The 18,921-nt window shown below is 56.9% G+C and overlaps 7 protein-coding genes across 13 annotated transcripts; 6 read left to right on the top strand and 1 right to left on the bottom strand.

Annotated features, from left to right (window-relative positions):
* The first annotated feature begins 197 nt into the window (after nucleotides 1-197).
* Nucleotides 198-755, top strand: H310_04288 (hypothetical protein). Its single transcript, XM_008868572.1, has one exon. The coding sequence runs from the start codon at nucleotides 208-210 to the stop codon at nucleotides 610-612; it is 405 nt and encodes a 134-aa protein (XP_008866794.1). The 5' UTR covers nucleotides 198-207; the 3' UTR covers nucleotides 613-755.
* A 581-nt stretch (nucleotides 756-1,336) lies between these two features.
* Nucleotides 1,337-2,495, top strand: H310_04287 (CAMK/CAMK1 protein kinase). The gene has a single exon (XM_008868571.1). The coding sequence runs from the start codon at nucleotides 1,418-1,420 to the stop codon at nucleotides 2,396-2,398; it is 981 nt and encodes a 326-aa protein (XP_008866793.1). The 5' UTR covers nucleotides 1,337-1,417; the 3' UTR covers nucleotides 2,399-2,495.
* A 63-nt stretch (nucleotides 2,496-2,558) lies between these two features.
* Nucleotides 2,559-5,622, top strand: H310_04286 (hypothetical protein). Of its 4 annotated transcripts, XM_008868569.1 has the most exons (9): nucleotides 2,559-2,888; nucleotides 2,941-3,018; nucleotides 3,070-3,640; nucleotides 3,707-4,041; nucleotides 4,089-4,418; nucleotides 4,481-4,616; nucleotides 4,705-4,858; nucleotides 4,911-5,145; nucleotides 5,220-5,622. In XM_008868569.1, the coding sequence occupies exons 1-8, from the start codon at nucleotides 2,577-2,579 to the stop codon at nucleotides 5,086-5,088; spliced, it is 2,094 nt and encodes a 697-aa protein (XP_008866791.1). In that variant the 5' UTR covers nucleotides 2,559-2,576; the 3' UTR covers nucleotides 5,089-5,145; nucleotides 5,220-5,622. The 4 variants fall into 4 exon arrangements, with proteins under 4 accessions (XP_008866791.1, XP_008866790.1, XP_008866792.1 ...); XM_008868568.1 differs by having other exon boundaries at nucleotides 4,911-5,622; XM_008868570.1 differs by having other exon boundaries at nucleotides 4,705-5,145.
* A 256-nt stretch (nucleotides 5,623-5,878) lies between these two features.
* On the bottom strand, nucleotides 5,879-8,363 carry H310_04285 (hypothetical protein). Of its 4 annotated transcripts, none has more exons than XM_008868563.1 (12): nucleotides 8,144-8,363; nucleotides 7,982-8,083; nucleotides 7,829-7,939; nucleotides 7,608-7,769; nucleotides 7,465-7,551; nucleotides 7,302-7,387; nucleotides 6,997-7,156; nucleotides 6,767-6,902; nucleotides 6,640-6,679; nucleotides 6,342-6,533; nucleotides 6,259-6,291; nucleotides 5,879-6,212 (listed from the first exon to the last, which is right to left on the bottom strand). In XM_008868563.1, the coding sequence occupies exons 1-12, from the start codon at nucleotides 8,333-8,335 to the stop codon at nucleotides 5,954-5,956; spliced, it is 1,560 nt and encodes a 519-aa protein (XP_008866785.1). In that variant the 5' UTR covers nucleotides 8,336-8,363; the 3' UTR covers nucleotides 5,879-5,953. The 4 variants fall into 4 exon arrangements, with proteins under 4 accessions (XP_008866785.1, XP_008866786.1, XP_008866788.1 ...); XM_008868564.1 differs by having other exon boundaries at nucleotides 7,982-8,080; XM_008868566.1 differs by having other exon boundaries at nucleotides 6,640-6,902.
* Nucleotides 8,364-8,935: 572 nt separating this feature from the next.
* On the top strand, nucleotides 8,936-10,401 carry H310_04284 (hypothetical protein; the record flags this gene model as incomplete). Its single annotated transcript, XM_008868562.1, has 2 exons — nucleotides 8,936-9,956; nucleotides 10,022-10,401. 2 exons carry the CDS (start codon nucleotides 8,936-8,938, stop codon nucleotides 10,399-10,401), a joined length of 1,401 nt encoding a protein of 466 aa, XP_008866784.1.
* A 304-nt stretch (nucleotides 10,402-10,705) lies between these two features.
* On the top strand, nucleotides 10,706-13,862 carry H310_04283 (hypothetical protein; the record flags this gene model as incomplete). The annotated part of the gene is made up of 11 exons (XM_008868561.1): nucleotides 10,706-11,103; nucleotides 11,159-11,311; nucleotides 11,358-11,387; nucleotides 11,454-11,564; nucleotides 11,614-11,694; nucleotides 11,760-11,843; nucleotides 11,893-11,943; nucleotides 11,999-12,082; nucleotides 12,151-12,500; nucleotides 12,550-12,817; nucleotides 13,124-13,862. The coding sequence occupies 11 exons, from the start codon at nucleotides 10,706-10,708 to the stop codon at nucleotides 13,860-13,862; spliced, it is 2,349 nt and encodes a 782-aa protein (XP_008866783.1).
* Nucleotides 13,863-14,220: 358 nt separating this feature from the next.
* On the top strand, nucleotides 14,221-16,677 carry H310_04282 (hypothetical protein). Its single transcript, XM_008868560.1, has 8 exons — nucleotides 14,221-14,760; nucleotides 14,806-15,096; nucleotides 15,154-15,305; nucleotides 15,355-15,594; nucleotides 15,706-15,855; nucleotides 15,914-15,988; nucleotides 16,047-16,277; nucleotides 16,328-16,677. The coding sequence occupies exons 1-8, from the start codon at nucleotides 14,271-14,273 to the stop codon at nucleotides 16,622-16,624; spliced, it is 1,926 nt and encodes a 641-aa protein (XP_008866782.1). The 5' UTR covers nucleotides 14,221-14,270; the 3' UTR covers nucleotides 16,625-16,677.
* Nucleotides 16,678-18,921: the final 2,244 nt, after the last annotated feature.

Here is an 18,921-nt window from a genome sequence, read left to right as displayed (position 1 = left end):
TGTCATAATTTGTACCTGTATATTTTTGTTTCCTTTGAAACTTGTTTCAAGTCGACCGTTTAAAAGTCGGGGGGAAATCAGTACATACATTAGTAACCAAGACGTTTAGCAAGGACACGTCGGCACCTTGAAGTTGTAAGTCCCCGGATACAACGCACCTTATCCGGATCATGTTTCCGCCAATCAAAGCGAGAAGGACCAGTTCCAATGGTGGTGCGGTTGTTCGTTGGCGGGCTTCCGGGCGACGTGACGGAAGAGGATTTAAGGCAGCGCTTCGGAAAAGTGTCTGGATGCAAGGTAGAGTCGGTGGACTTGGTCATGGCCCGGGAAAAGGGCCGGGGTATTCGTGACTTTGCCTATGTTAACCTGGAGGGAAGGACTCTGGCGACAGAGGAGGCCGCCGTCGCGCAGTACATTCAAACGTATCACAACACCAAGTGGAAGGGCAAGCGCTTGCGTGTGGAAGTTGCTCGCCCTGATTTTCACGAACGACTGCGCGAAGAACGGGAGGCACAGACTGCGGCTTGTGCCGTCGCAGCGATCCAACTCACGCCGAACGAAAACGTTTCCATCAAGTCGCTGTATTCTGGAACGAAGATACAATTCGACTAGGTCGCCACCGCGCGTTCCCATCTTCCGTATCAATAAGCCCGGATATACCTTACTTCGTTTCCACGGCCACTTCCACCGTTCTGCAGAGACATATCCTTCCACCATAAACATGCTGCTCCATCTCAACATCCTCCACATCCGCCCAAACCAACATGGTCTTTCGGTGCGCGCCCGTCGGTGTCCTTGCACATGGCGCAAATAAGCCTCACAGTCTGGACCAAGCAGCGTGACGCATATTATGGTAGTCACATGGGAATCGAATGGCGCCTTCACCGTCGAGCTGAAAGCAACCCTTCTCGCCATCCAGTGACTGCCAGAAGGTGCCTTTGCCCACCGCTTTCACGGCGGCGCCAGCACTCGGTTCCAGTCGGGCAGGTGGTTCGTCGTTGGCTGCGCCAGCGAGGGCACCAACCCCGACCAGTAGGTGACATGTCAGCGTCACGTCCAACGCACTGGAAATTGACCAATCGATGGTACAGAAACGATATGATTGGTCGAAACAACATGGGACAAACCACATCGTGGCACATCCATGTCAAGATTGCTGTATTCGTAAATAGAGATGTCAAACTGTATGCTTTTGTTAATACAGTGTGAAAATGTTGTGTAAATCCAAGGCAATTCTATTGGGCTTACCATAAGCTGCATATTTCCAGGTCACGTTTTATGAACTTGAAATATTATTGTGCCGTTGTCCAATCATATTGTTGCAATTACTCACGGCGAAAAAGCTGGCGGTGGCTCCAACCAACATGGAAGATGAGGCGCAGTTTTACAACGTCGCCAGCACCGACAGACGATTACCATGGGCTTCAGCCGCGTGCTGCAACAATGCCATCGATCGGCAGGGCTTTTGAGTGGTGGGACTGCCGCCGCCATTGCCGGCGTCACCGCGTTCTACCTGGCAGATCTTCCTGTTGTCCAAGCAGACTCGGCTTCCAATTGCTCGATGCTAATTAAGACGCAGTCCCTTGAATCACGATATGGTATACAAAAGACCATCGGTCGTGGAGGCTTTGCGCATGTCGAGGCCGGATGGGAGAAAGGCTCCAACACCCCCGTCGCCATCAAGCGGGTGTCGAAGTCTCTGACATCGAGAGCCAAGTTTGTCCATGAGGTGTCGATTTTACGGCAGCTTCAAGGACTCGATCACGTTGTCCAGCTCAAGGACGCGTTTGAAACCCCAGAAGATTGGATCCTCGTTACTGAATATGTTCAAGGCGGCGAACTCTTTGATCGACTCGTGCAGAAGGGCACATTCACTGAACAACACGCCCGCACTATGACGCGGGAGCTTGCGCAGACCTTGATTGACCTGCACGCAAAGCGTCTCGTACACGGCGATGTCAAGCCCGAGAACATCCTGTTGGAATCCGCCAACGACAGTGCTCGCATGATCCTCATTGACTTTGGCCTGTCCTTCCGCGCATCGGAAGGCCGCCATCCATGGGACGGCAGCGGGACCGTTGCGTATGCAGCGCCTGAAGTCCAGACTCAATCGTCCGACATCACAACGGCCATCGACATGTGGGCTCTTGGCGTCGTGCTCTTCATCGTCTTGGGAGGGTACCATCCATTCGATGCGAAGTCGGAGTTGACAGATGCGAATGTCCGACTTGCCATTCTCCGGGGCGAATTCGACTTTGATCACGCCTCATGGGGAGGAGTATCTGAAGACGCGAAGGACCTCATCCGGCGACTGATCGTCGTGGACCCTGCCGCCCGCCTTACCGCCGCCGACGTGCTCAAGCATCCCTGGCTGCACCCTTCTTCCGTCGCATTGTGAGGATGTGCTATTTATCTCCATATTTAACTCACAAAATTCTCAAAATTTGCCACATAAATGGTGCAATATTGGTGATATTGTGTGGGCTTTTTCACTATATTTTTGCATATAAACAACTACTACTAGTGTAGTACAAAGTTCCCACGATTCATCGAAACAATGAAACTGCCACGTCGACATGACTCGACGTGATCGGCGGCAACCTTGCTGCCGCTGCCACAGCGACCTCAATGCAGCGCTGTTCGTGCAATGTGCGAACAAGGAACGTTGTCTATCCCGTCTTCATACGTACTGTTTTGATCCTCCCCGCATTGCCACGGATAATCCAGACCCGTGGTGGTGTCCGAGTTGCACGCCGCCTCCTCAATCGCTGCCATCCATGACCGACTCGAAAATCATTTCCCGCAAGTCGGTATCGTGCAGCGATAAGCACGCCACGTTGCTCTTTGCGAAGAAGCGTGCATTGCCGATGCCGCGCCCGCCTCGAAAGGTACATTCCCACATTCGAAATGTGGACAACCCAACTTCGTCATGCCCTCCAGGTGCCTTCGCTCGTTCCGGCAGTACATCCATTACAACAAGTGTCGCCTGCATGGCTTAAACCTTCCGAACAGGACACTGTACGACGGCCTCCTACAAAATCTCCACCAAAATGACCTTTTTTCGATCAGGCGGGGCATGCCACGGATGACGCGTCGATGACGTCTCCAAGGGAAACGATCCCCATTCATCCCAACGATCCATGCGACCCATTAGATTGGCAGACGTTCTGCGCCGACAAAGTGGCGGACCTGGCGTTGCACCCTCCGGCAAAGCCTCGCCACTTCAAATTCCAACGCATCGTGATGGCGTGGGTCCACTGGCGCCGCAAACACAACCACGACAGGCAGCAGCGCCGCATGCACGTCCACATGCAAGAGTACGCGGCGAAATTGCCGCGCCGCGTCATGCGCAACGACGACGACGTGGGCGGCGCTCAAATGGGCCACGACCAGTGGCGGGAAAAGTACAAGGCCGACGACTTGACCTTGCTCGACGCAGAAAACGACATCCATTACAGCCAAGGGCAGCTCAAGCCCAAGTCCGTCGTACGATATATCATTCCTACCGCAAAGAAGCCGTTCAACGGCCTCCCGCCGCCGAAGCCACCTTCACTTGCTCAGCCCGAGCTCATTCAGGTTGACAGCTACACGATCGATCTCACCGACACGCCGCCGACGGTCGAATCCCGCGCTAGCGACGGTGTGTTTTGCTGTCAGCAACTGTCGAGCGCCATGGAGTGGCTAAGTTGGTTTTGGGACTGCGTAGCCGCGAGAGCGCTTCAAGACCAAGCCAAACAAGCCCAAGCAGACCACGACGCCACTTGTCGACGGAAGCGGACGATGCGCGCGCAACTCTTCCTGCAGGAAAAGCACCCGACCACACCCGACGATATTGCGACCGCCAGCGGGACCAAGATCCAACGATGGTATCGGCGGCTGCGACGCGACCGCCGCGTTCGCTTCGAGCAAGATGCAGCCGCGACGCTGATCAACTTGTGCATTCGCCGGCATTTACATCGAAAGCACCGCCACGACAAGAGCCGTCGAGCCAATCTCGCCGCGTCGGCTCTGTTGCAGTCACAGCGCGCAGCCGATGCCAAGGTACGACCGACACGTCCTGCCCACTCGGGCGTTCAATGCTGTCCTAGCTCGCACTGCAACTCGAGCGTCGGCGCAAGCGAGCACGGATGCGCATCGATCGTTTCTTGTCGCGGCATGCGGTGCCGCATTTGAACCGCAGGGTTCACGCGGTCGTCCGTATCCAGGCGTTGTGGCGCCGCTGCTTGTGCCAAAAGGCATACTCCAGGAACCGCCGGTCGCGGGCGATTTTGACCATACAATGCGCCTGGCGGCAAGCGCTGGCGCGGCTAGAACTGGCCAAAAGGCGAGAACGCAAAGCCGTCGGGGTGCTGCAGCGGCACCTTCGTGGCCGGTACGTCCGACGAGTTGTTCTTGTCGAGAAGAAGCGCGTCGCCATGGTGAGTTGACCCGTCCGAACCCGTTCCGCGGCGAAACCATGTCATGCTTGTATCGCTGGTAGGTCGAAGCCGTCGCTGCGCTGCACGCCATCTCGATTCCAGACCCAGCGACCGTGACAACGTCGGCGCTGCTCAGCGCTCTGGGTCTCCACTACTACGGCATTGGGCGGTGGTGGGCAGCTGCGGCTTGTGTCGAGCGTAAGTGCAAATGTGCATAGCTATGTGCCCTGCGGTGACGAGATTCGCATGGGTGGTGCTGGCCATAACCCGAACGTCCATGTCGTAGGAGCGTGCCGCAATGGCTTTGTTCGTGACGAGGCAGCCACGGTGGCGCTAGCGTATTGCCACCACCAGACGTGGCATACATCGCACGACGCGTTCAACTTGACCCGCGCGCATGACTTGTATGTCTCGACTCTCCAAGCGACCCACGGCGATCCGTACGTCCTCCACGATTACGCCGTGGTCCTCATGGAGCGCGCCGAGTACAAGGCCGGCCTCGACATCCTCGCACACGTCCTTGCCGTATTCCCCCAGTTTGAACTCGCTCCGAGTGCCATGCTGTGGGTGGGTGTCGTCCTCCTCCACCTCGATCGGGGCGACGACAGTGTATCGTACTTTGGGTGCCTCCTGGACACGCCCCCGCCACCGTTCTCGGCCGCCGACATGACCATCTTGTGCGCCGTTGGTTACGGTCGCAGTCGCAATGTCGACGCATGCAAGCAAGGTCGGCATCGCATTCCCGTCTGCAATCTCGGACAGCTTCCTCTCGCGCTCGAACGACTCATGGATGGACGTTAGGCATGCAAACCGCACTGGCGGCGTGCCAAGCCACGAGTCATTCGAAACTGACCAAAGCGGACATGCTGGTCGACCTCGCCAAGCGGGCGACGGTCCATGGCTACTACCTGATGGCGTACACGGTCTTCTTCTACGCCCTCGAGCGCGTCAAGCAAGCGTCCAAGGCCGGCACGTGGTTTTGCTTTGCTGACGCGTTGCAGCACTTGGGCAAAATGGAAGAAGCGTTCCAAGCGCTGGCCGCAGCGGCGCACCTGGACCCGGCGCACACACTTGTTCAAACCGCGCTGTCCACGTGGCCCCACCGCCGGCACGACCCGTTTGTGCATGAGCTGCACCACACGATCGACCTCGACTTTGTTCGACAGTTAACGTAGCAGTCGTTCTTTTGACGGCTGGACGCGGCGACAATCTCGACCACAATGTCGACGGGGGGGCGGTGCCAGGCAATGCTGCATGCACCACAGTCGGTGAACGAGGACGCGGCTGACGGCATCCGACATGGTCATGGAGGCCGAGCGCCGCGCGTCATGGACAGGATGAGATGAGTGTTGGCATGCACAGGACCGTACCGAGCAGGTCAAGCCGCTCTTGGACGCTGCGACGTTGTCGCGGTGGTGGAGTGTGGCTAGCCAACGTCGTTGTGTGCATGACAAATTGGAGCGACGGGTGGGCGGTGGATGCGAAAACAAGTCCATGCGCTGCGACGATGCAAATGGCGGTCATGTTTCAGAGGGTTACTCTGGCGCAAGAAGGACGTGCCTTGTCTCCAAACACTCGTACGCGGTCGTGTGGAGCTCAATTACTTCGTTGAAAGGGGCATGGACTTTGGGGATGTCGAGGATGGGCAAGTCGAGAAAGTAGGCGTACAGACAGCGCACGACTTCGACGTGGGCCACAATCACAACGGGGGTGCGGCACCTCTCGAGCTCAAAAATCACGGGCTCCAGGCGCGACAGCACGTCCATGTAGCTCTCGCCAAGCGGGTATCGATACCTACCACACCGTCGTCCAGCGGAAACGACACACGTTGAATCGGTACCAGAGGCAATTTTCCATGCGCAGTTGGTATTCCCTAGCACGCGACCGTCATGGGAATGGCATGGGTGACAAGGGCAGCATTACGTTGGATGGTTCAGCTGAAACTCGGACTTGGTCAGCGAGTTGTACAGGCCAGCTTCGAGGCCTCGCAGCGCCCGCCACTGCACGCGCACCTCGCTCGAGATCGCTTGCGCCGTCTGGCGAGCGCATTTTGCCGTCGAGTACCACAGCGACATGTCCTTGGGCACGTTGTGGGCCACAAAATTGCCCAGCGCTCTAGAACAGTTCACGTCAAGGTCCCGCCGGCCCGCCATCATGTGCGTTAATCCAACGACTCATGAAACACACGCACAAGGGATCTCAACCAACGACGGCCACGTACTCGCTGAAGGCGACGCCACGCGGAGTCAAGTCCGAGTCACCTACAGTTGAACGGATGGCAATCATACGACGACGAATGGCCTCAACGCGCGCCACCTCCGACTCCAGTGCACGCCAAGCAGCCGTACCTCCAAGACGCTGGACAACCGAGTTGACGCTTTCCCCATGGCACGTCATGTAGATCGGCCGCGGAACGATGTGCAAATTGGAGATAAAGGACAGGATTTTCATGGGGAGGTACCCGTGGATGCGATTCATGATCAGCTATGTGACAGACACTCCGTGTCAGCGATCCATTCGGTTGCCCTCGATGGGTCGGTGTCCGCAACCAACTGTGCGCGCCGCTGGAGCGGCATACCTTTGTTCCCGCATCAATCACTTTCACGTACGAGAAAATCTCGTCCGCTTCGCCGAGCGCTTCGTAGTTTTTCCTGTACATTGCGATGCGGGCTCGAAAGTCTGCCACAGCTTCTTCTGGCGACGTTGCTTTATAGTCTGGCGACCGCAGCTTCGTGTCTCTGCCAACAAATGGATGGTCAGGAATGGCCGCCACGCAACTCCATGGCCTGTGCCAGGCATCCAACATCTGGACACTGCCGCCGCCATGCCCAAGTGGATCGACACCCCTTGTCCTGAACACGTTGGCCGCACAGGATCACGTACATGATATTGCGTTCGATGATGCGCTCATCTTCACAAATGCTTTCAATAAAGAGCAAGTGGTACCCGTCCGACTTCGAAACTCGCTCCTACGCATCTATCATCAGAAAACAGTCCCCCAAGAGGCTGCTGCACACGCCACGTGGCCTAGAGTACTCGATCGTACTTGAATCCACAGCCGGCGCTCCAGCGTCGAGTTTGTTCCGTCGTAGATGGCAACTTCGCCTTCGTTGTTCAGGTACTTGAGCATATCCTAGTCACGCCAGCCCCCGGTCTCTCGATCCGATGAATTTGTAACGAACGTCATACATCCATCGCGGCCTCGGCCATCTCCATTCTCTGCTTCTTCCCAGCCGGGTTGTCTGGGTCGAAAAAGTTGGCGCTGTGGTCCGCCCCCAGCAGCTTGCGCCGGTAGTTCCCAATGTTGAACACTCGCGTAGCGTAGTTGATCCAGTTGAGGTATCGAGCGACCTGCGAGAAGAGCACCCGTCAGGGAATAATGCAGACGCCGACGACACGAAGAACAACACCTTCCGTGCCATGTACGACTTGCCACGACCAGGCAACCCGACCATGATCACAACGAGCTTCCCGCCTTGATTGCGACCCTCGTGGAATAAGTCCGTCTTCTTGTCGTACTCCTGCGCACGATGTATGATTCCGTGTGGAGTCGACCAATGTACCTCTGACGTCGGACTGGTCGTTGCCGACGAAACGCGACGAGGGAGCGCCGAGAGTCGCGCCATGGAGATTCCGAGCTCGTGCATTTTTGTCGTCGAAGTCTTCTGCGCATGTGGTGAGCAACCCTGCGCGAGGACATTGCATGGTGGGGATGCAACGGCTACCTCCGACGTGGCCCGTAGGCGTTGACGTCTAGAATCTTGGGCTGTGCGGGTGGTGACAGGGAACGAGGGGCAGTCATCCTTGGCGGCGTTCTTCGCTCCTCGCTTTCTTCCTGCCGCAGCCGCAGTCACGACCACGAACGTCGCAAGGACGATCGCGATGGCCCTCTGCATCACCCCCACGTTGTCCGCCATATCTTCAACGTGCTCCTTGGCCAAAAACGTGGCATTCGTACTTTCTCGAAGGGTGCGTATCCCTTCTACAAAGTACTTAAGCGCAGATCCCTTCTATAAAGTATGTAACTAACACTGAAATCCTTTGCACACTATATTATGCTTACAGCAGCACACTATATACGGTCAAGGACCATCGACGGTCGGCAGACGTTCGTCACCCTGAGCGACACTTGGCTCGAAGCGGGCTCATGGACACAGCAGGGGCACGGCATTGTAGAGCTCGTTTCAGCTGGAGCCAGACGAATGAGTGGAGCATTGAATCTTGGACGAGTTGGTGACAGTTCAGTTGCGTGTTTCAACAGTCGAGCATTGCGCAATCGATGGGGAAATCGCACGGTCTGCGCGCTGCCAATATGGGTGCGGATATAGCGGCCCCTACAGCACTACCACACTAGGCATTCTCCTCAAGGGGGTCCATTTGCCAGCTCAACACGTGATCACGTCGACCGGCCTGGTTCCCGTGTCACGTTGGCAGTTCCACGATTGGGGCAGTGAAACCGATGAAACGGCTGTAACCGGTCCGAAACCTCCCGTCACTTGGAGTCATTCGTTCGAGGTATGGGGGGAGGCGGCAGTATCGAGCAAGGCCATGTTGCGCCACCAAGCATCGAGTACCACACGGACATCCCCGCCTCGTCCGTGACGACAGGCACCGACGCACAAGCCCGCGTAATTCGGTCGATCTCGTCTTCCGACCGTGTGATCCAGTGCACGCGCGTGACCATGAACAGTTCCCATTTTGCCATTTCGCACCGGTGGCAAAACCGCGCTCAGTGCGACGTGTACACAGTCCAGTGTGACGACGAGCCGCCGTACACGTGCGAATTGTTTCCCGACGAAGTCGTCAACTTGGAGCAATACGTGGCGAAACTGGGCTACGTCTGGCTGGATTATGTCTGCATCGATCAGTCCAGCGACGCAGACAAGGTCGCCCAGGTCAACATCATGGGCCAAATATACGCAAACGCGACGTCGATTGTGCTGGGGGCGGGGCTGCACCCGACAATGCCGCCGCGCGACTACCTCAAGCGCGCGTGGTGTTTTCAAGAGCGCATGTTCGGTCCGATTCGATTTGTATGGGACATGGACGCGCAAGACTTGGACCATCTCACGGAATTTGCCAAGGACATTGCGCTGCGTGTGTCCGGCTTGTCCGAAAGCATCTCGTTCATCGACCGCAAGTACGACTACAACGAGGACTGGCGCATCGCCACGCTGCGGAAGATTCCTCAAAAGTACCCTCAAACTGCGGCGCTGTGCAATCAAATGGAGCATCATATTCGAGACCACCGCAACGACCACTCGCAGCGACAAATTGCCATCACGGCCCTGCGCATCCGCGAGCTCGTCCCGTGCGACCACCCGATCGTGACCAGCGAATGGAACTTGTTCCTCTTTGACTGCCAAGCCAGTATTGAAAAAGATCGGCTGTACGGCACGTGGGGCGTCCCAATGTACCAACTCAACGTTCCCCTCAGCTACGACTACCCAGACGCCACGTGGCACCAAATTGCCAAGCACTTTCCCGAAGCGGACTACGCATTCCATGCCCCCCACGACGCCCCCGATCAGCCGCATGGTATGAAGTTGACCTTGCCTTTCATATCTGTTGTGAAATGACAGGAATGCACGTCGGCGATACAGGTGGATTCAGCGGCTTTGGAACCGTGACGCAGCTGATGTGCCACATCATGAAGTATGCGCCGCTTCGCCCTGGCACGCACGCAAAGGCCCCGATTGGGGGCACGCAGTACACGATGGCCCATTCGTCCGAAGTGTGCGGGATCGTATGGGACGAAGCGTACGTCGGCATAGCGTGGAACAAGCACCCCCCGATCCAAACTTTCCACTTCATCGCGTCCAAGGAATGCATTCGCCGGGGCAAGGGTGTGGGAGGCGAAGCAGGGCCGGTCAAAAAGTACATTCGACTCATTGAACGGCTGCGCAAACTCGGGGCAAACATCCCCCACTGGACAGTCACGTTTGAGCTCAAGGCGTTCTTGGAGAAGATTGCTGACGCCTAACGACCTGGTCAAATCGTGATCCAAGACATCCATGTGCCCCCCCCACTGGTTCACGTCAATGGCACCTCCTTCCCAAACAAATGCCAACTATAATACGTGCAATGCATGATGGAATTGCTCTGTTCAACACGTGCGCCGTTGCCATGGTGAGCTAGAGCACTGCCGCTCGATGCTGGCCGCGTTGGAACGACCGGCGGCGCCATGACGTCGATAAAAGTGGCAATTGCGTACTTTAACGAAGGGTCGTGGCGACGTGTAGTACTTAATTGAATAATGGACCTGTCCAATCAATCTCGACAGCAACATGCCGGGAGTGCGGGTATACGTGGGCCGGTTGCCGGCGGACGCGACCAAGACGGACCTGCAGGACCGCTTCCAACGTGTGCTTCCGCCAAACGTGAGCGTGATCACGGTCGACCGCATGAGCAACTCGAACGCGTCGGATTTCGCGTACTTGGAGCTTCAATCCAAGACGCAGAATGCCGCCGACGAGGCCGCGGCGGTTCAAGCCGTTGTTCAGGCGTACCATAACACGAAATGGAAAGGAAAACGCCTTCGAGTTGAAGCCGCGCACCCTGACTACTTGCAACGACTCGCGATTGAATGGGAAGCTGCTGCTACCGCCAAAGAGGCGGCCGCTGCACGAGCACGCGAAGCCGCCATGCCACGGGATACACAATTGAACCTCAAACCATCCAAGCGGTACGGTCGATTGACAAAGATGTCGTGAAAGCCAACGAACGAACGATCGCTGCAGGTTCAAGGGTTCCAAGGTCGCCTTCGATAACGACGGAAACGCGACTGTCGTCGTCGAGGCGAAGAAGGCATCGAAACCTACCAAGGCAACAACTTCCCCTGCACATTGCCAACGTTCGGTTGATTCAGAGTCGGAGGGCGACGCGGACGACAGGTACCGCAAACCATCGATCGGCACGTGCTTCATCCTTTTCACGTAGTTCCGTCACGTCGGGCCTCGCTCCACCGTCGTGCGTGCCTTGCTTCATGACATTCCTTGGATGTACAACTTATGCATATGTCGATTTCAAATGTAGACGTGTCGCCGTGCGATCGACATGGGCAGCAGAGCTGAGCTCGGAAAGCAGCGACGAGCACGAACGGGATGATGACGGCGAACCGTCCATGGCGGCCGCACTGCCTGCCGAGTTGGCTACCTTCGAGGAAACCTAGCGACTGAACTCTGACTCTACCTAGAACGCAGCAAGTGCTGGACGACTTGAGCTCCGAAAGCAGCGACGACGAAGCGGAACTCGACGCCACGGCGGGCTCAACCGCGTACGTTTAGTTTGCAAGACGAATTGCCAATCTCATGCGTGTCGTCGCGGCGGGTGGATGAGTAGACTGGATGGAGATGCGCGTATTCCTGTGTCTGGGAGCAGTGACCAAGACAGTATGTGTGGCGGCAGCGACGTCGACCGCTCAAGGTATTGATCAAAGGCCTTGGATGGTCATCACGACGTTTGTCTGCGCTAGCGTGCCAAAGCCAGAGTCACCTGCGAGCCACCAACTCGGTGCTTCCACCGTGTACGACCTGCTTGAACTGGATGCGGACCATTCGTTGTACTTCATGTCGGTGCAGGCGCGACGACACAGCCAGCCCGACGAGCTCCAGTTCGAGCGACGATGCGCCGGCACCCGCTCGTGCCAAAGGCGCCCCCCTCCTGTACGGCCCCCTCGGATCCAGCCCACCACCGATACGAGTGGACCTGACTTTGCCATTTCAAATGCCAGAACGGACGAAGAGCGCCATGCCCAAGCCAACAGGCGCCGTCTGGCCGCGTTGGCAGAGAAAGAGGCGGCGCGAAACGCGAGCGGTCCACCAAACGCTGTGGTTGTGTCTAGCACCGTGACCAAGTCGAAGATTACGTTTGACAGCGATGGGGAGGCGGAGGCACAAGTCGTGCCGGTCGGTTTTGGCGATAGCATGGCATCGTCCAAGAAGAAGAAGGCTCTGTTTGACGATTCAGACGACGACGATGACGTGTTTGGAAGGCCCAACAGCGCCGCCATCGTGGCATTTCGACCCGAGTTTGCCGGCCCCGACGGCAAAAAGCTGTTCGATTTGCAAAAGCGCTTTGGAGGTATTCTCGACCATGTCGAGCGCACGGGGTTGTGACGAACGAAGCGTAGGCGACGATCGATTTCGCCTGGATGCGCGGTTCATGGACGAGTTTGACGGCGACGACGGCGTGCCATCGGACACCACAACAAAAGCCGTCGTAGACGATTCGATTCAAGCCTGGCGCGTCGTCGACGCCGCCGACGTTGCGGCTCGGCAAGAAGAAGAAAAGGCCGAGCAGATTCGGGCGCTGGAGATGCTCCAAGACCTTTTTCCAGACATGAAGATCGACAAGGGCAAGTGGACCATGAACCAAGCACCGGATCAAAAGCAGCTCGGGTACGTCTGGACACTCGGTGGCGTTTTGCGATCGACTGCATGCGACCGATGATGTGGCGGCGTGCCGTCCCCATGGCTTTGTTTCGCCGACTTTGGGTGGCTTTGACGACCTTTGAACTGTTTGTGTGGTTGCGACCGGTGTGAAGTCGCGATGTGTGGCCATGATTCGATGGACACGTTTTCGACGCTCACGGGGAGCATCCTCTGGTTGGGATGGATGGCCACGTGTGGCGCTGCAGTGGTCGTGAGATGGGTGGTGGAGAACAGCTTGCGACATCTCTCACGGTGTGTGATGATGCGGTGTAGTTGGTTGGCATCCATGCGTCGATACGATCCACGAGACACTGCCAATGCGAAAACGATGGAAGCGGCACCGACGGAATCCGTGACTGACAGGACAACAACATCTCTTCAACCAGACAGCAGCGACGACAGCGACGCCGACGGAGTCCCCAACCGAGTCGACACCCCTCTACCGCCTGCATCGACCGAGAGGTATTTCGCCGCGACGTCGGCGCTCTCGACGATGTTTTCGCGCGTGCGCGCCAATTCGGAAGACGGCGAAGAAATGGAAGCTGCGCTGGATGGGCTTGGCGGCAAGCACTTGGATTCGGCGGCCACGGCACCATCCGTGTTTAGTTTTGCCAGCATGTTTGACGCTCCGGTTGAAAACGAGGTACAGGACTGGTCGGCGGCCCCGGCGCCGTCGGAGGACGCCGACGACAGCCATCGCACATGGCACTTTATGGACGCGATACACAAAGCCGACGACAAAGACGACGGCAGCACCGATGGGGACAATGACGTCGACGATGCTGCCGAGGTGGCGTCGACCAATGTCGAGCGCAAACGGCCCGTCGCCGAGCTTCTGTCGTTCGGCGCGACCTTCTTCAAGCCAGAAGTGTGGACAGCAGACCATGAGGCCGCATGGGTCGCCATGCGCAAAACGTACACGGTGGATTTTCGCCGGAAGCACAAGCAGGCCCTTAAAAACAGAAAACAGGCCAAGAAAACAGCAGCGTCGGTCCATGCGAAAAAGAAATAATCCATCTCGTCACGTGATTCCGAGCATGTTTGAATCTTCCGAGATGGCGACGCGCTGCCGCCAGTGCTGCTTGTGGTCGTTTCATGGCATGCCCTGCATCATGCTTGGACCAGGTACGTCCAAGACCTCGCAATGTCGGGAGGGGATTAGCCAAACTCGTGGACGTGACGCCTTCCCCTCTGAACATCGTGCATTCGGACGGCGAGTTGCTGCGCACACAGCACTGCATGCTGTCTGCGGGACCAGATTTCTTTGCCGCGGCACCAGCGCTGTCTGTCGTGCGCAGTAAGTGGCCTGGAAGTGGGTTGGTGAAACCGTTCGTGGCTGTCGGTTTCACTCGTTCGTGAAACGGTCGGTTGTCACCAGCAGCCGCCGCGATAGCAGGGCATCTGGCGACAGCGTTTCGTGATGGCGGCGCCCCAATTTCCACTCGACCCAGCGCTTGCCGCGCTCATCATCGTCGAGTACGACGGCGATCGCAACGCAAACCATTGCTTCCATGGCCATGGCCACGCCACGTTTGTGAACGGGCAAGTGTACGAGGGTGAGTTTTGCGACGGGCGAATGCACGGACGCGGGCGGTTGGAGTGGCCCGACGGCGTCATGTACGAAGGCGATTTCGAATACAACGAAATCTCTGGCCAAGGGAGGTACTTGTGGCCAGACGAGAGCTGGTACGAAGGCGCGGTCAAAGGGGGAAAGCGCCACGGCCACGGGTTCTTTCAGAGCAGCAACAAGATTACGACGTACGAAGGCGAATGGATGGATGGCAAACAACACGGCGTCGGGCGCATGGTGTACGACGAGTTCAACGGAATCGAGTACGACGGCGAGTGGAAGGCCGGTGTGCGGGATGGCCACGGAACGATGAAGTATGGGAGCGGCAACGTGTACGAAGGTAGGGATGCATCGTGGCCGCGCCGTATTTGAATGGACGGGATAGGCCGTTGGGAAAACGGCGTGAAGTGCGGACAAGGCACCATGCACTGGTTTGACAAAATGGAACAGTACCAAGGGGAATGGATGGACGACAAGCAGCACGGCTACGGCGTCCATGTGTGGAAGGCGTCCGAGAAGCGGGGCAACCGGTACGAAGGCGAGTTTGCCGACGGCGTTCGCGACGGCTACGGGATCTTTCACTATGCGAACGGCGCGCGGTACGAAGGCCACTGGGACGCCAATGTCAAGAACGGCCTCGGCCTCTTCTTTTTTGAAGACGGCACGATCTACGAAGGTGCGGTTCTGATTCGCGATCCGTTTGTACATTTGATTCAAAATGAACGGCGGGCAGGCGAGTTCGTCCACGATCGCATGGTCGACCTGAACGACAACCGGAAACAGTCGTCGGCCGAAGCGATTCCGACGATCTTGCTGTACGTGGACGATCTGTTGCGCGGCGACGAGCGGGAGCGCGCCAAGGGTCTCAAAGCGGCTCAAAACGCCGTACGCGTCTTGACGACGTTGTGGTTGGATTTCTCGTGGGCCATGGTAGGTGCTTCGCGTGAACACGGATTTGCGCAACGTGTACCGGCACTACGCGTCGTGCGCTGGCACCACGACGCCGTATGCGAGCTCGGAGAACAACGTGCTCATGGAGATGCGCGAGCTGTGGCGGTTCGCTGTGGAATGCCGGCTCAATGCGAGCATGGGCAAGCTCAACCGAAAGCTCCTCGTCGTGCGGAACGCGCAGAACAAGGCAGTCAAGCGTCTTCGAATCCAGCGGGAACGAAAGGTGCGTCGTCGTTGTCGCATCGACTCGTTCGAGTGCGGGGTTTGAAAACACCGACAACTGGACGTCGCACGATGCCATGCGCAGTTTGGTCACGACCGTCGCCCATTCTAGACGCGGACAAACTCGCGGGCGCTCGACGCGATTGTGACTCCGCGCGAAAAGTGGACCGACGTCCATGACCCCGATCGCGTGGTGCTCTTCCGCGAGTTTTGCGAGATTCTCGTGCGCATTGCGTGGGACAACGCGCTCGAGCATGGAGAGGTTCGAGAGATGGCCTTGCCGAACGAATGGAGGACGTTCAGTTGAACCGATGGCGCAGGTCCACATGTCTGTCGCGGATGCCTTCACCAAGCTGTACGACGAGTATGTGCATGATCACGCGGCGACGCCGATGGTACATCGCTTCGTTCCAAAGGGATCCGCCACGATTGTCATGGGTGGGTGGGTCGTAGGAGCCGATCGAAGCGCTTGAGATCCAAGTTCACAGCACAGAGATGCAAACCGTGTTCAACAAGTACCACGAGAGCCTGGAGAAGGTTTACGTGAAGTATGTCGCCAAGGACGTCCCGGTCGCATCCAGCATGATGCCCGAGAACGACATGGCGCTGAGCGTGCGAAGCTTTATCAAGATCTTGCAAGATTTTGGCGTGATGAAGGAAATTAGCATTCGCGACGCACTCAAGGTTAGCTACAGCCGCACGTCGATCGGGAGTGATGCGTACACCCCGTGTAGGCCATCCGCAAGGCGTCGGAGGTCGAAATGAAGGAATGCCATGGCGAAGTTGCAGAGCTATCGCCAACGCCAGAGCCTCCAGCGGAAGACGAGCCGCTCGATCCGTTTGCGATGGACGCCGACATGATCTACCCCGAGTTTTTGGAGAACCTGACCAAGATTGCACTCGTGATTTGCCCGCGCAACCTCCCACTCCCCGTGATCACGGCGCAGTTCATCAAGTCCAAGTTCGACGACGTCCTCTTCCCCAAGCAGGAGAATCGTCGCCGCAGCACCATGAGTTTCCACCGCGTCTAAGTTAAAGATGGATTTGTATGCGGCGAATTCTGGATGGTGCATACTTACTGGGCGATGCCTAGAGTGCTCGGAGATGCGATGCCATTCCCACGGCGTATGAAACAGGGCTGCCCTGAATAGATGCGGGCGATTCCATTAGCAACCCAAGGAGGCACCCGAACGTACATCGTTCGTGACTCGAAGTAATGTGGCGTGCCCAAGCACCCGCACCCCATGCGGTCTCATGCCGCTCGCTATGTTGTCGCATCGGTCATCAGGTCTGGTCAAAATATTTCTTGGCACTTTATCACCCATGGGAATGCAATTATACGGGTCGATTGGTCTGTCGATCTTTGCAGTTCAGTCAATCCAATTTTCACCAATGGAAGAATTCTATTGAGCTTTTAACGAAATCTATTGGCTATAATTCAATTACGACGGACTGCCCTCGAGAAGTGACGACGTTCGTGCATTCATTCCCAGTCAATGTAAAAAAAATTACACTGGGATATTTATATACATCCCTTTCTCCCTGTGTAAAATTTTTTTGTGGTGTGGATGACAACTCACGACAAAACTTTTGGTGCTTCCGAAAAATTTTGTACGGAAAATATTTTGCAACAGAGCGAGGTTTTTCTAATTCGATGAGTCGTCCATCTGCCAAAATCCACCACCGTCGTCGTCCATGTCGCTGCTGGACGAGTTGCCGCCGCTTCGTCGATGCGACTTGTATTCCCAGTCCGTTGTACAGTGCGCACACACACAAAAAGAACGGTGCATGAAAAATCTATTCGGTGTGAATATGATAATTGGCGACAATTTCGAAGAATGTCGCGCGTGCATCCATCTACACGGTCCACAACGAAATCGACAAAGCTCGATCCGAACGAGACCTGCCGTCGTGTGGTGCTGTGTGGATGTGTCGGACAAACACCATCTTGTGCGCATTGGCGTAAAGCGCCGACGACTTCATCAAGCAGACGCTTGTGTCCATGTCCCAATCGATGTTCAATTTGGACGAATTGTTGTCAAAAAGGGACGGGCTAATATGAGCAAAACGAGGCGGGTTCGATCTTTTCGGGAGAGGGGGTTTCCGCGGCAGCGCGGCGGCCCGTCTTTCCTGGAGGCGACACACATCGGCGCGTTGGTTTCGTTTGAGCCCGCTGCATCACACCATTGCCGACCACAGACGTGTGCCAGGCGACGCGGACTCGCACGAAATACACGTCGTGGATGCTGTCTTGTCGGCGAAGTCCCTTGACGCTGGCAACGAGGTATGCGCCAGAGGCGCAGTTGACAACGTAACCAAGCGGAGAGTGCAACGACAAAATAGCAGGTTCGATCCACTCAGACTGGAACATTCCATGGGACGGTTGACATGCCTTTGTCGTCGATGTGCCAGGTGTCCTGTGGCGTGTTGTGTTGTTATATGGTCCAAAGTCGTGCCGAGTTCAATGGCCTTGACGAACTCGTCGTGGCGTGCACAGCCCAGAATGGGTTTCGATTCTACGTCGCCGATGGCATGCATGGTACGTACCCGCACACACAGTGGCGGGAGCGCGGGACCGAGAACATCCCGCCGTTCGACTGCGCAGCAGCCTAATCCCATGGTCCAATGGATTCGCTGGACTATTGCACACATCCCTGGCGTGCTCGTCGTGTCGTGGCGTTGCTCCTTCGCATGTCTACTCCATATCCAGTTCTTTGACTTGGAATTTGTATGGTGGCTCCATCAACCTGACGCTGCATGGACTCTTCATTGGCCGCATGGGCAAAATCCAACTCCTCATGCTCGAGTCGGCGCCATTCTCCAACCAGCGACGCACACAACATGATGCGAGTTGTATTGACATCCGCCGCAGTTGCGATGGCGAGCGCCAACGACAATGCGTTCCCTCCCTTGTATCTGAATCCGTGTGTGAATGTCGAAGGTGACGCCCGGTACTGCTTTCCGACGTCGCACGCGTGCACGAGCACAACCTTTGGCGCGTGCCCCAAGTCGGGAGTTCATGCCCATTCCCATTGCACGGAGGATGCTCCCGGGTTCCAAGCATCCGGCGCGTTCGCTGGTAAGTGCGTCCTGCCTGCGGACACGCAGTGCGTGAAACGCGAATCGGGTTTCGTCTGCGCGTACGATGGTGAACCGCAAGCAGCCCCCGACAGCATCCCCCGTCACGTCGGTACGCCGCGACGTGGTGCCGACCCCGTTGAAAACAACCACATGGGTGTGCCGCAACAAGGTACTGAGCACATCGATATCCCTCCACCGCGACATGAAGCCGGGCATGCTGGCATTCCTCCGCCACGACATGAAGCCG

This window comes from Aphanomyces invadans (assembly GCF_000520115.1).
Source record: "Aphanomyces invadans strain NJM9701 unplaced genomic scaffold supercont1.6, whole genome shotgun sequence".
NCBI lineage: Eukaryota > Oomycota > Saprolegniomycetes > Saprolegniales > Verrucalvaceae > Aphanomyces > Aphanomyces invadans.
The sequence above is the reverse complement of the archived record's forward strand: the minus strand, read 5'-3'. Positions and strand labels throughout refer to the sequence as shown.